Source organism: Astatotilapia calliptera, chromosome 4 (assembly GCF_964374335.1).
Source record: "Astatotilapia calliptera chromosome 4, fAstCal68.1, whole genome shotgun sequence".
NCBI lineage: Eukaryota > Metazoa > Chordata > Actinopteri > Cichliformes > Cichlidae > Astatotilapia > Astatotilapia calliptera.
In genome coordinates, this window is record NC_137425.1 from 3,488,696 (window position 1) to 3,503,764 (window position 15,069).

Consider the following 15,069-nt stretch of genomic DNA (forward strand, 5'->3'; position numbering starts at 1 on the left):
AAACTAGAATCTGCCTTTATTGAGTTTCTAAGAGGATTTAGACGAGCACATCTCAGGCTCTTCATTTAGGCTGCTGCTGGGTTTTTTTAATATCCCTCTACAACAGATAAATATGTAATTCTGCTTTAACAAGAAAGCCCCAGAGTCTGCTTAATTATTCGTTATATTATATTCAGCGCTAATGTCACAACTTTTACTTCTTTGTGGTACAAATATATTTTTGGTAGTGAGTGTCAAGCCTGATTTATACACTTTTAAACGTATTAATTTAAACTTTTATGATCATAATTTAAAAAAGTGATTCAAGGCCCTGAAGCACGAATCCAAACAGGATTCAGTATTCGGTGTGATATTTACATTACTTTGCGTTTCTTAGACACAAAGCATCATTTCTCTTCACACAAAGCAGGAAATATCTCTGAGGTTACCATCCTGTGATCCCACTGGTCCATCTACTGGGTGATTTACATTCCCACCCTCACCTACAGCCACGAGCTGCAGCTGTTGACCCAAGGAATCAGATCGTGGCTCGAAGAGGATGAGTTGAGCCTCCGCCGACGAGTGTCTGCGATTATGGGAAGTGCTCAGACTGGAGTCTCTTTTTGGCCTTTTTCAGTTTTATTAGATAAGTGAAGAAACGACAGGAAAACGAGGACAGACAGGTAGCAAAGGGCTGCGGGTCGGACTCGGAACGGCCGTTCTCAGCACTATGACATGTGGGCGTCCTCTCAACGCACCCAGTTAAACCGGCACCCCATAGTGGAAACTTCTGAACACATTAAGGAAAAACTGATTCTTCAGATTAAGTAAATGAAGGTTGTATAAGCTCACACAGCATGTATTGAGTGCTTTTGAAGAGAAGATTGATGTGCAGTTCAGTTTACTTTAAAAACTACTCATCCATCCTTTTCTAGTTTTATTTTAATAAATATTTAACCGATTGAGTTAATTAGTTTCTCAGTTTTACTGGATTTTCAGGGTAGTTACTGGATCATCATGGCTTCCTGTTTTGTGTGCCAGTTTTTTTTTTTTAAAAAATAAAGATGCTGACACAAAAAAAAAAAGCAAATTGACTGTCACACTGTTCGCAGCCAGCTCAAATGTGATTGGTCAACAATCACGTCCCTGTCTGATGCTTTTCATGTCAGGCACAAAAAAAGCTATAAAAGTCACAAATTAACATCAGAAAACACATTTTTAATAACGAGTCTGACCCAGAGTTCAGTGCCACACGGACTCTTACCAAACGTCTGCGATCTTTTGTAATCGGGCAGAAAAATACGACAAAGCAGAAAAGCACTGGGATTTTATTAGACACTACAATGTACAGAGGCTGAGGGCTGAACAGCACAAGTAAATGTTATGCATCCATTCCATGACAAGCAAGACCGAGTACTCTAAGCCGCACACTCTGAAACAGTCTTTTGGTGTTGCCATGAATACAATGGTTACAGTTCTGGTGTAATGTCCAAAATAAGACATGAGAGAGTTATTAGTATATATAATGTGTAGATATTTTGATGCACTAAGAAGCCCTTCAGTGCAGATCTGAACTTATCCGAGTGGCGCTGCGATGAAAACTACATTGCTGAGAGACTGGGAAACAGTCGGTGTATTCAAGGCACTGGAATAGACTCAGGATTATGGATAACATTTCCGGGTGAGGTAGTGAAATCACTTGGCAGTGAGGTCATTTTGGGATACACGTGGGTTCATTATTGGCTTTCTCCTGTATTTATATATACACGCACGGCATACGATTTCATAGAAAGGTGCTCCGGAGATTCTGGAGGCATCGTTCCAGTCTTTACCGCAAACTCTGTTTACGCTCTCCCGTGTGCCTGTGCAGCTAGGATGGAGAAGGAAACGTCTAAAGCGCTGAAGCACTGAGATGATAGTTTACAGTTACAAAATAATCATTTTACATCGCGCACGCCTTTGGATCAGATAGATTACGTTCAACAGACTCTGGTGCTGAGGCTGGAATGTGTGAGTTTTGTTTTACTGGGCGGATATCAGCCTTTTTTGGGGTCGTTCCTTTTTTCTTCCAACTTCGTAAAGAACAAAATGGAAATTCACGACTAAAATTTCAACACGTCACCACAAACATAACAAGTCCAGGGATGCCAGTAAGAAAATAAAATCATTTACTCAAATCAAAGTTCTGTTTACCAATTATAGAGATTTACTTACTTTCAAAATGCAAATAGATAAATTAGACTTTAACCTACTAAAATGTGAGTTGTGCAGGAATGTAACATTATTCATGTGGAAAATGCCATACGTGCTGGATTACATGAATAATTCCGTATTTGGGAATATCATCTCCAATACTCCAGCACATAAAACCACAAACTGAGTTTATTACGTGTAGAAAAACAAGGATAAGGACCAAAAAAAGTGGTGGGTGGTAATTTTGTTACCAGATGATCCACTGCAGAAAAATTCCATTAATTTCATTTTAATGCTGGCACATCTGAACTTCCATACAATAAGCTGAAGCTTCAGCATTGGACTGAATGCTCGGAAATTTCTACACTACAACAACGTTGTAGATCTTCACTGTCAGCCTTTGCTTAAAGAAGAAGAAGAAAAAAAAAAAGCTTCTCGGTGTCTATCACTCAGGTTCGGGACACGTTACAAGTGCATTGGCCAAAAGGAACCAATCGCACGGAGCAGCAAGAGTAACCAGCGACAGATTTCCCTTCCTTCATAGTAACTTCATCCCATCGAAGAAGAAAACCAACGAGCTGTGTGAAGCGTTTCATTATGTAGCAGGAAATTCAATTAAAAGCTTGCTCACGGGCAGCTTCGGATCCCCGGGGAGGCTGTGACGCTAACCGCGGTGAACGTGCGCGGGCCCAAATCTCTCTTCTGAACCGCATTTGCTTCTTTTGAGTTACATGAGATTTATATGGGAGCCTAAACGTGGCACCTGCACAAACCAGAGTGTCATAATAATAACGATGCCCGGGAGCTTTTTGGGTGCCGCTGGATGTCCACAAATCTCTGTAAATCTACCACATCCTACCTGTTACAGAATATCAAAATACCAGTATATGCATTTGTCTTTGAGTTATACATTTGTATTCTTTAATTATTTTCTGGATCTGTTGTGCCTTTAAAATACACAGTTCAGTAATGTATAGGAAAAATACTGTACAAAAAGAACAACTTATAGAATAGGTCTATATAAACATATCTCTTGTAACCAATATATCATCTCTGTTGTGAATCGTTTGGTCTGCAGTAAACAAATCGATTGGGTTAACCACAGTATTGGACAACACCATCCAACTCTTTTTGTCAACACCTTTTACATTCATACAGCCATCTTTAAAAGAAGGCAAACATAGAGCTATGAGGAGAGACTACAGACATCTGGATTGATTTCTAAAGTAAAAACACTCATATTAATCATGCTAAGTTGAACAGAAGCAAAAAAAAATCGACAACTTTGCAAAAACAAAACAAAAAAAAGGAAAAAAAAGGGAGAAAATAACCGCAAAGAGCTTTTCATTCTGTCAAAGAAATCATGCTTAAATCTGAAAAACAAGGAGGCTAAATAACATCAATGTCAAGAGTAGTATTAATACTAACAATTATATCAACAGAAATATATATGTATATATATATTTTTTTTTTCTCAAAACAACAATCTTCCATCTGAGAAATAAAAGGTAGATAAATATGAGTTAGAGGAAATTGAGCGAGTGGAAACATTGCACTGGATCAGATTGTGAGACACGCATTAGTGCAGATGTCAACTAACGTTAGCTTAGTTAACGAGCTAGGATGCAATGTGGAGAGAAGGCGGAGCTAAGAGATGCTTGTGTCGGGTTAGCGGTGGACAGGAATTATTGCTCAGTGTCCGAGAGAGATGAAGGAAAGAAAAATGGGCATGACTGCAGAGGAAGAGACATGTTTTCTTTACGTGGGGGGGGCGGAGTTACCCAACTAAAATACAACATGAACAAAAAAAAGAGATGATGTTGTTAACAGAAGAAGACAACTTTAGCAGGGCTTAAAAAACAAAAACAAAACGCAAGTTTGAAGCAGGAAGCGGGCGCTTAAGCTCGTTACGGGGACACGAAGAAGAAAGGAAATGACAGTTTTCAGTCCTGATGTCACGTATAAAATCGGTATGAAAGTGAACAACAAACATGGCATCACTTCTCAAAAGGTGGAAGGTAGCGGGCGGGGGGATTCAGCTGGTGGGTTGGCTCATGACTCCTCACAGTACATTAAAGTGGGAAGTATGCAGGTGTAAATATATATATATCATTATCCATGTATATGTATATATATTTAGTCAAACAATGTGTACAGAAATTAAAAGAAGGTACAGACAAATTGAAGCTTATGATAGAAGTCAAAAATACCAGAATCATACAGGTGTGTGTTGGTGTGGGAGGAGAAGGGGCTCAAGGGCCAGGGGGTACTGGGGGGGGGATTCAGTGCCACCAAAAGAGACACATTGTCCTTCAAATTCGAGGGGAAGGGAGGTCTGGGGAGTAGAGTGGGTGTCAGGTGGAAGGAGGGGGCATGGTGGTGGTGCTGGATGGGCAGGGTGGGGATTTGAGGGCTCACAGGGGCCCGTGCCGGGTCTCGTATTTAGCCAGAACGTTCTTGCAGCGGCCCAGCTCCTTCCTCAAGTCCGCTACCTCCAGGCGGAGAGCGGCGTTCTCCTTCTCCAGGAAGGAGGCGCGGATGGCAATCTGGTTCTCCTTCAGCCGCCGGGCGTCCCTTGACCGCTTGGCTGCCACGTTGTTCTTTCTGCGCCGGGCCCAGTACTTATCATCCTGCGGAGAACAGTGGGGACAGGATGGGGAGGTCAAGAGTCTGAGCTAAAAAAAACAGTAAACACAGCTCTGAATGTGATGCCTGTTCCCGATCCATCCACTAGGGGGAGACAGTGATTTATTCTAACTGCTGAAAGCTTATGCTTTTCCTTATTTTCTGTCATTTGTACACAGTTAAAAGGGTGAATGCTCATATTTAACGTGCTCACAAATAATGATGCTCTAAACACTAAAGTTTTAGTACCTTTTCCTACTTTTGGCTCTGTATGATGTCATAAATAGGGGACATTCCTAATATAGTTGTCTCGAGCATACCTCTCTGTGAGCGAGAACAGAAACACGTTACTGTTCGAATTATAGTTGTTTTGTTTTGCTGCACATGCACGACTCATACATGCATCACTTACACCGTTAGTGCAGACTTACAGATTTCATGTGTATTCCTTTTCAGTGAAATAATTATTCATAAGTATGGTTGGGGAAACAAATGGGGGCTCATCCGGGATTTAGGTGTAAACCCTGCAAAATCGCTACGCTCAATAAATTTTAAATGATCCCCAGTCCCACATTTCAAATGCAAAACCCTTTTTTTAATTGATATATAAATATTATCTCCAACTTGAATGTAGCCATTATCTTTGTTTTTTTTGCATGACTTGAATTTAAGAACACAGATTGTTTTGCTTATAGTTCAAAAGTCTTCCTCCCCCTCATTGTTTAACTTGCTTCAGACTCTCACATTCTTACATAACGGCATTTCAGCCAGAACATGAAATCTGATCTCACACGGCTATAAACACAAACACAAAGAGACGGAGCAGCGGGTCACCTTCAGGTCCTCGGGGATGAAGACCTTGCGGGCTTTTTTGATCATCGGCTGTGGCTTCAGCTCTTCGGCAGAGAACTTGCGTTTCCTCGGATCAAACATCTCCTGGCCCGGCACGCTGGACAGAGCCAGGTCTGCTGGGTCGGGGTCATAGGTCACGGGCACCTGAATGGACTCTGGGTCGATGGGGCTGGGGGTGTCCCGGGCTGAGGACAAAAGACACATTAGCTGTCAGTAAGTGCGCAGAAGCATGCAATTCTCTCAGCAAGAGCTACATGTTGAAAGCCTTTCGTGATTTGAAATCAGCAGGACCTAAACAATAAGCACCTCTAATTTTGGCAGAAGCAGCGCCCTTAAGGTTCTGAGTTGTACTTCTATTTAAAGAAAGCAGCGAGGCAACACGGGTGAGGCCCAAACAGCAGCTCTAAAGCTGGACCAAGGACAAAGGAGGACGCTCTTTCTCTCCTCTGAATGCACACATCTTAGAGCAGCAGGAGGAGACGTCAGGCTTTGACTTGAGGACAGGTGGCTACTTTTATAGAAGACAATCTTTGTGCCTCATCTGCCCAGCAGGTGGTGCAAGCACACAAGCTTTAAAAGGACAAAGACACACACACACACACACACACACACACACACACACACACACACACACACACACACACACACACACACACACACACACACACACACAGGCCTCACTTCTTACAAGACACGAAGACAAACAAGATCTACGCGCTTATTATAATGAACTGTTAATACTGCTGATTTCACTGATTGTCTAGAGATCTCAAGGAAGTCAACTCTCAAACCATCTTGAAAGCTATCAGCAGCCCCCTCCCCCCATCTCTACCTGCCTGTCGTGTGAGACTTCTCCAACCAATCTCAAGCTGAGGGCCAACGAGTCCAGTTCGCTGAACATTTACTGAGTGATTCATCACATTAGCACTAATTAGTTTTGTGATTAAAAACCCCATTTGTATTCCCCACTTAGAAAAAAAAAAAAACAGCGAATAAAGCGAGTCACAGCGGCCTACATTCCCACGAGCTGCCGATCCACTGGCAGCTCATACATCACGACCCAAATTGTTGGACTTGTGAGCGGCCATGGCCAATGAATGCTGCAGACCTTCATCCAGCGTGCACACAGTCGCACCGCTTTCTGCTTTTGGATGCCGTGGAGGTTTGAGAACACTTGCATTTAAAACAGAAACAGACTGAATCCTTGAGCTCACTCTGCATCTGTCTGCCCCTCAAGAGGCACCATCCCAACCACAGGAAGTGACGGTTCCTTCATCACATGACAAGAAAACCTCGAGAGAGTGGCCACCCTGCTTCGGATTTCTCATAGAAAGTAAAAGGAAAACAACATTGAAGCAGGTTTGTTCGGAAAAAACGATGCAGGAGTATTAAAATGACCGATTATCAGCTCATAAATCTGAGGAAAAGGGAATTTCCTCTGGCATTTTTTCTGGGAATGGTTACAGTTGGATATCTTCAACCTCTTTATTAACTTTCTTGAAAATTCAGCATTAAACTTATTTGAAAAAACTGGAATTATATAATAAAAAAAGAACAGATTTAATACCAGCTTTTGATACGTCAACATATTTTTTGCTGTGGTCCCAAAATGTGGGCTGTAGCCCCCTGTTGGTCTATCATGGTATTGTGGGCTTTTTTTTTATTTATTCTCAATGTTATAATTATGAGATAAAGGTTAGACAACGAGCAATACTGATGACTTGTTTGGTGAATAAGGTGTTTTTAATAATATCTTTTAGCAAGTCAACTAAGGTCGGGTCGGTAAGTAGAGTCACCGTTTCCAGAGTAGAGATAAATCTGTCTGTAAGCTAAGATACAAATAGCTGAACTCTCTTCCACCACCATTCATAAACCGAGCCCTGCTGGAGAGCAAAGCCTCTTACCAACTAAAACTGGAGTTTGTCTGCCAACCTGCAAATACCCAACCTCACCCTAATCACCTTTACGAGCCACTGGGATCTCCTAATTACCAGAGTTACAACACAAGCCCGTTCATTGACCTGCAGTATCCTAAACTAATGGACCGCACATTCCAGGGGAGAGGAAGTAGTTGAATGTGGATGCACAAAATAGTTCCCTCCCTGACCAGGAAATCTAAAATTAACAAGGCATGAAAGGTAGTCTGTCTTATAAAAAGCTGTGGGAAAGCAGGATTGAGCTGAGAAATACCCGTGGAACTTGTTTTCCTTTGTGGACTTTATCTCTTTCGGTGCGCCGCTGGTTACAGGCTGTTGTCACGCTAAATGATCGTATCGAGCTTACTGTGAGTGTAATCATGTGGCTGCGTGGGTGATAACACGACGGTCGGCGATAAGCGGAGCTGGTGGTCATATCTGTGCGCGGGGATGGAAGTGCAGCAGAACTCTGACCTCGGAGTGACACGAGCCCAACAGCAGTCACTCGATACTGTGCAAAAGCGTTAAAGGCCACAAGTGCTGTTCCTCTATGTTGCCTTTAAATGATGCTTCTTTAAGCTGGCAGTCAAAACGTATTTGCATGACGTAAAAATCCTAGTGGCAAGGTAAAAAAAAAATGCACCAACTCAAAACAAATTTGATTAAAGCGTCCTAAATCAGATATTAATTATACCTCTGGGCCATGGGGCTCCATTGGTGTCTAAAACTATTAAAATTACAGTGAAGCACCAAATTCCCTTAAGACCGTGCACCCACCCCACCCCGTTCATTATAATAAGTGCGTAGATTTTGTTTGTCTCCGTGTCTTGTAAGTCAACAGGACTTCATTCCTCGAGGGCACTCATGCAGGACGGGCTGGTCCTGCAGAGGAAAGCTACCATTTCCACAAGACCAGCGGAAACTGGCCACAACAACAAAGCGGAGAGATATTTTTCGCCACGGCTCATTTTCCCCCTCATCAAGCCACCTTTCATAACTTAGTGGAATGCGCCACAACACATCCTTTGACCCCTCCTAGATCTGACTTCCCCTTTGCCTCCTGCCAACGGTGTAGCAGAGTCCATCTTCTGAACCAACCGCTAGTTTGAGGAAAACCATCCCCCTCTCTTTTATTTGTTTGTTGCTTGTGATAACTTATCAGCTGCCTGTATCGCTAGACGACGGTGGCAGTGTGGCTGGTTAGACGAGACTAGACTCGCTGAGCTGGAACAATATTGCGCTCACGTGACCGAAGCACACCCGAGTCCATGTGATCTCTGCAGGGTACAGTCTGTGCCTTGGCTCTGAGTCCGAGGCTGTTTTAGAGCTGAGCCCGGCGAGGGAGGGGGAGGAAGACTGGACAGGAAGTGGACAGCATTGTAGGGAGGGAAGGAGAGGTGGGGAGCGTGAAAGTGAGAGTGAGTGAGAGACGGAGGGAGGAGGAGACAAGAGAAGCGGGCAGGTTTCATGCCGTGACAAGCTCCTGTTTGCAGCTCAGCGCTGCACACGGCGCCTGCATGTGTCCGTCACATGGCCCGGCATGCTGCAGGAAACCCCAGCCGCGTTCACGTGAGAGACAAATGTGAAGAGGCAGACAGAGACAGACCCAAGCAGAACACACACACCTACACACACACACATACGCATGTGTCTTTATGCACATGTGCACCCAGCCTCTAAGAAAAAACCCCATAAGGTACAGATGCACCTCCACTGAGTAAGGTTAGCTCCTCAAACTCTAGTCTGCACAACTTTCTATACAACCTAATGGATGATTTGTTAATTACCAGTTCAACTATAATCAATCAAAAATAAGCATTTAGCGTTTTCTGGTAATCAAATGTCAAAATGTGCTTGCACTGATACGTCACCCAATGTGAACCCTGTGTATGCCAGCATTTCCGCAAATAAAGCCGTCATGTTGCATGAACTTTAAGTTGGCTGACATTCAAAAACGCATTCAACTGCTCAAAGACTGTAAAATGGGTCAGCTATTGGTCACAGCAGAAATATGGACTGGAACCAGCCACTGGTCAAGCTGTTATTGGATAACTTGATATCGGGCCACAATTTCACAGCTGATGCATTCAAAGCGAAAACTTTACATCAAAGCACTCACAGCAACTTGCTTCTTTAAAAGTCATCATTAAACTGCTGCATAAACATTTTTCAAGAGGAAAAAACTTGACCCTCAAAAAAAATTATACAGTATATATATATATATATATAAAATGATGTTATTAAGTCTATTCATTTGATTTTATTATAAATGGGAACAGGAAATGGTCTATATATAAATATAAAAAATAAAAATCACACTTTTCTAAATGTTTGCCTCGCTATTGTTGTCGTGCAAACACTGTGAAACTCACAGCCGACACCACAGAAACTTTGGCCAATTACAGCGTCAGAGAGCGCGCCACTATTAGTCACTTGCGTCATGAAGAGATAGCAGTGTAAGCTATGTCAGCGCAAACGCTGAGAGGTGAAGGTCATAATATTTGGTTTTTATTACTGTTTTATGGATAGAAAGGCTTAAAAGGCAACAGGTGTTACAAATGTAACAGCTGGATATTTTATCGGGTTACCCAAAGATGCAGTTTTTTTGTTACTGATTCGACTTTTTGTGCCGCGAATGCGATCAAGTCTTTATTATGTCTTCTAGCTCTTCATCACACCATCTTTGAGCACTTAATCAGCATAAAGAACGACACAGATATCAATTAATGCCGATACTAATCATCGGCTTTCATATACATAACGAGGACGCAGTGGAACGTTTCAGTGTCTTTGTAAAAGCCACTTGGTCAATAAAATGTAGCTAATTAAACTTTCATTTGAACCTTCTTTCTTATCAACGCCTGGTAATATTTTGGTAGCTTTCCATGACCCAACTTGGTTCAAGAGCTAAGATTTGGTGCTGTGTAATGTATTTAGCATATTAGAGTAAAGCCAACACAATGCTGACAATACCTCATCAAGGTTTGTTCCTTCCTAATCTCCAAACTCAGAGGCACGACGCGCTGAGGGGGAGTTTTCTTTTCAGGTGCCAGTACAACAGCTGCGTAGCATTTATGTCGGGACTCTGTTTGCGGCTTTTAAGAAAAGAGTGATTTTATAGACGAGGAGTCGACCTTGACCCATCTGATGTCAGGCCAAATCACCAGTCATCCTCTATTATCATCCAAAGTCTTTGGTCAGATCAGTCTACGTTCATCCTGATTATCAGTTGTGTCATTGAAATATCACTCAAACTATTAGGCACTCACTTAATCAGGACGCCCCCACTTGAGCATCGAGTAACAAACATAAAGAACTTCTTGCTTCCCTTTAAATGCAGAGACCTCGCTCCGTTTACATTCGTACCGAAGGCCGGTCCTTTAAACTGACTTCAATCCTTCTGGTGTCTGGCGTAAAACCCAAACAGAATCTGGCAGCGCCTTAACAAACTCAGTCACACAGTTTAGCGCCTCCGCCTGAATGCAAACTGCCCACTTAATGTTAGCTCATTACAATAAAAGAAATCTTCCTGGATGAGGAGCTTTAGCTTATCAACACGTCACTGAAACGCTGGAGCTCTGCACCGAAACAAAACATGGTTCTAACACCTAAAATGCTTTGAGGATTTCATGCAACCAATAAAGAAATAATTAGACGGCACCTTAAAATTCATTCAAAAGTCACATCACCGAGCTGAAAAGAAGTATGTGTGCAAACTAAATGAAGCTCAGCAGTATGTAGTAGTCTCTGAGTCACATTTCTGAGTAATGTAAACAGCCGATGTCAGTGTTTGCCAAACCCAGCAGGGATTTATTCTGAATGAAGACGATGGAAACTAACTTTAAAAGGGTGAATCTGAAGGCAACAATACAACTTTAGAAACACAACACAGAAAACAACCATGACTAATGCCTGACACGGTTGGTGCGGGAAGATTTGTTCTGCTAATCGGAGCTTTGTGAATGAGATTGTACACCACCCTTGAACTTGAGCTTGCTTACAGGCGCTCCAAAGTTCAGTGCAGGGCTGTATAACAGGACTAAAGTGTGTCAGGGTGAATTTAAGGTGCGATGCAACGCTCCAATCAGGAGCTAAATGAGAAAACGCACAAGATATTGTTCTGTCTCAGCGTCCTGGCTGATAGTGAGTAAATGTGGCGAGAGTGTGCTTGCACCAGGTGAGCAAACAGGAGGACGGACCTCTCGAGGCCTCCGCCCCCCCACCCCGACACTGAAAGGGTACAACTAACTCACGTGGCCTCGAGTATTTCGAGGTGCATGATAGGCTCCACTGCATAGGCTGCCTACCTGCTGTGCTGGGGCTGTGGAGGCAGGTCTGAGGCGCCATGCCCGTGTGAACCGATGTGGTGGCACGGCTGCTGAGGTCAACCACGGAGGGCGTGGGCGGGGCAGGTGGCGGGGCCTGCTGCAGAGGGGCCTGCGGCGGCTGCGCCGTCTGCGGGGCCTGGTCGCTCTGGGCCGAGTTGGCGGGGATGCCGTTTTCCGACAGGAACTCCTCCAGGTCCATGTACTCCAGCTGAAAGTTGTCCCCATCGTAGGGCAGGGTCTTGTCCCAGAGGGTCGGGCCAAGGAAAGCCGACTGTGGATGGCTGGCTGCGCTGCTCTCATCGTCCAGCTTCTTCTCCTTCTCCTTGTCCTTCCCGAATCCTGCAAATGTTTGCACACAGTCATTTTATTGTCTTGCTTTATTGAGGGAAATCACGGGTCAGATCTTGGTTATAAATAGATAGGGTCTCATGTTAAAAAAAAAGGGTCAGTTTAACCAATTTTCCAAAAAGGGACCAAATTAAACGATTAACCGAATTTAAAATACTTTATTTATCTGTGCAAGCACCAGATGTTAAAAATAACAAAAAAATAATATGTTAACTTATTAAAACACGCCAATAAATTATTTCTGATGGGATTTCAGTGTGTCATCTTCCAATAATGTAAGCAACATTAAAAGTATTGGCTCCAAGTGTGCTGAAGCGGTGACAAAAGTCCAACATTTTACACCACAGACAAATAAAACCATAGAATGCACATAGAAACCTGTAACTTGGATGGAATCACCTTTTAAAAATTAATAACCTGCTCTCCACTCATATTTAAATACATTTTCACTCAATGCATCCAAGAATCCAAACAGAGCGCAAACAGCAGCAGCTTCATAACGGAAACGACGCCCTCTATCGGCAGCCAGAGGTGGCGCTACTGTAAATCCCACAGAAGACGAGCGGGTTTAAAGGTTGCAGAAGGAGCCCGCAAGCTCAAAACGGCGCAGTCGGGAGCACATAGCGTGCAAATTAACACGCACTGCGCTAATTTACATGACAAGTACATGCTAAACAGCTCGAGCCAAAGTTCACGTCAACCTGTCAGTCAACTCACATTTAACAGATACGGACAGCGATCTGTGATAAATAACGTTACATCGACAAACGTCGTAAAAACGTTAACAGGAAAGTCACAGCTGATGGATTTAGCGAACCAGTGTCCTTCATCGCCTCCGATCTGTCAAATCTACGCACTGAATGACCACAACAGCCCGCACGTAAACACCACGGCCGAGAGTGCGCGCTCGCGGCTTCAAGTTTTGGCCCGGTTTAAACGTACCTTCATCGTGGTGGAAAGGCAGCTTCAGCGGATTCTCCAGCAGGGATTTCAGCACGCCGTGAGTCGGCGGCAGAAAAGTTGGGTTTATAGGAAGAGGTCTGGCCATTTTCTCCATATGTCTTGAAGGGCAATTTGAGAACAAAGCTCACAAAGACTTAAATTCCCCCCCCGAAAACAAAAGAAAAAGAGGCAACCGAACTCGCTGGCCGGTCCGTGAAGGTCCCGCGCAGGTGGAATAAACGACGCCGGTGCTCGGAGGGAGACGATAGGGTTCCGCGCAGCAGCAGGTCGGCGAGCGGCTGGCTGTCTGTCGTCGAGGGCGGCTGGCAAATAGCTGGAGGAGGAGGGCAGAGGGAGGAGTGTCGCTGTCAGAGCTCCTACACTCCTCCATCCATGTGCGGAGACGGATGCCGGTGACGTCAAAGCACCGGGAGGGCGGGGAGCGCGGCGCGTTCGGAAAAAAAGAAAAAAGAGTTGCTTCAGAGGTGCGTTCAGTGACAGTCGGAAACATTGGCTTTAATCAAAGTACGTGTCTAGCAAGTACACATACATTTAGATTTACTTTTAATTATTTTTCAGTTTTTTAGGGGAAATATTAATATATAGATTATTATAGTTTAAACTGGCATGTAAAAGTGTTATTTAACACTGCCTTTCAAAATATGATGAAATACATGTATAACGTATAACAGGATAGATCGTGTCCAGAAGAAGTCTGGCCCTGAGAGACCAAATGCACTGCAAAATAAGAAAATATCATAAAAAAATAAAAATGCTGCCAAGGCTCACAAAATACAGCAGAAGTAAAACCCAAAACTAACAGCTGTAGTAGAAAAATGCACCAAAAGCATCTTTTTCTTCCTCACAATCTTTTCAGCGCATTTCACTTCTGTCCATTGGATCTTTTGGTTTCTGTCACTTCCACAGCCGGTTTGTCACTTTATTGTCTCACCTAAATCATTGTGGTTTGTGCGCTTTTGCAGCATTTCTTTATTTGCTGGTGTTTTCTTAGGTTGGAGTCAATTTGAACTCTCAAAGCCACCAGAAGTTTATTACGTACATATTTATTTTACTAGGCCAAGCATCTTTGTCATAAAAGATTTTATGGAGATGAATAAAACCTTTTTATTATCTTATTTCACCCTGCCCTCTCACCATAGTTGCAAAGAAATATACATACTACACTACAAAACCCCCAGATAGCCAAAGCACTATCCATAAAACTATGTAGAGGTCATTAAATATCTGTCTCCTTTGCCCCCCCCCCTCCCTGCCCCCCCTTAAAAAAAGAGAAGTTATTTCAGCACAACAAGGGCATTTTCCATGAATTGTTCCACAAGAGCTAGATCAGACTATCTGCAAAGCAAACAACTGCCCCAGGACTCCAGATTCTTGGAGATACCAGAAGTCACAATTTTAGCTGCTGGTTTTATTAAATGCCATTTTTGGAATGTGCATCACCAAAGAACAAACAAAATAAAATGAAAAATGCCTTAAAAATTGAGAAAATGTGACATCTCCCAGTATTATCTAACCTCGAGGAGGGTTCAGAGCCAGTTTTAAAGTCAGATCGAGAAATCTAGTCAATTATTAATGATTACATTTTAGAAATTGTTTGGGTTTTATTAGTTTTATTGTTTTAATCGATGTTAATTAATTGAATAAATTGATACATCTGTAACAGTAACTGTAACAGTTGGGAGAGGAAACGACTGGGAAATCTCTTTAATCCTAAATCAAAATTTAAAAAAGCTCCTAGTAAAACATCTGAAAACAAGTTTGTAACTTTGTAGGTAAAAACTTCAACAATTTCAAGTTTCTCCCACAAAAAATGCAAAGAATTTGGGACTTTCTTTTATGCACAGTGCATACAATTATTAAAAGAT

General features: G+C 42.9%; 1 protein-coding gene across 1 annotated transcript; it reads right to left on the minus strand.

Moving 5' to 3' along the window:
- Positions 1-4,393: 4,393 nt before the first annotated feature.
- On the minus strand, positions 4,394-13,544 carry hlfa (HLF transcription factor, PAR bZIP family member a). The gene is made up of 4 exons (XM_026164016.2): positions 13,184-13,544; positions 11,873-12,232; positions 5,632-5,834; positions 4,394-4,802 (listed from the first exon to the last, which is right to left on the minus strand). The coding sequence occupies exons 1-4, from the start codon at positions 13,296-13,298 to the stop codon at positions 4,587-4,589; spliced, it is 894 nt and encodes a 297-aa protein (XP_026019801.1). The 5' UTR covers positions 13,299-13,544; the 3' UTR covers positions 4,394-4,586.
- Between the last annotated feature and the right edge of the window lie 1,525 nt (positions 13,545-15,069).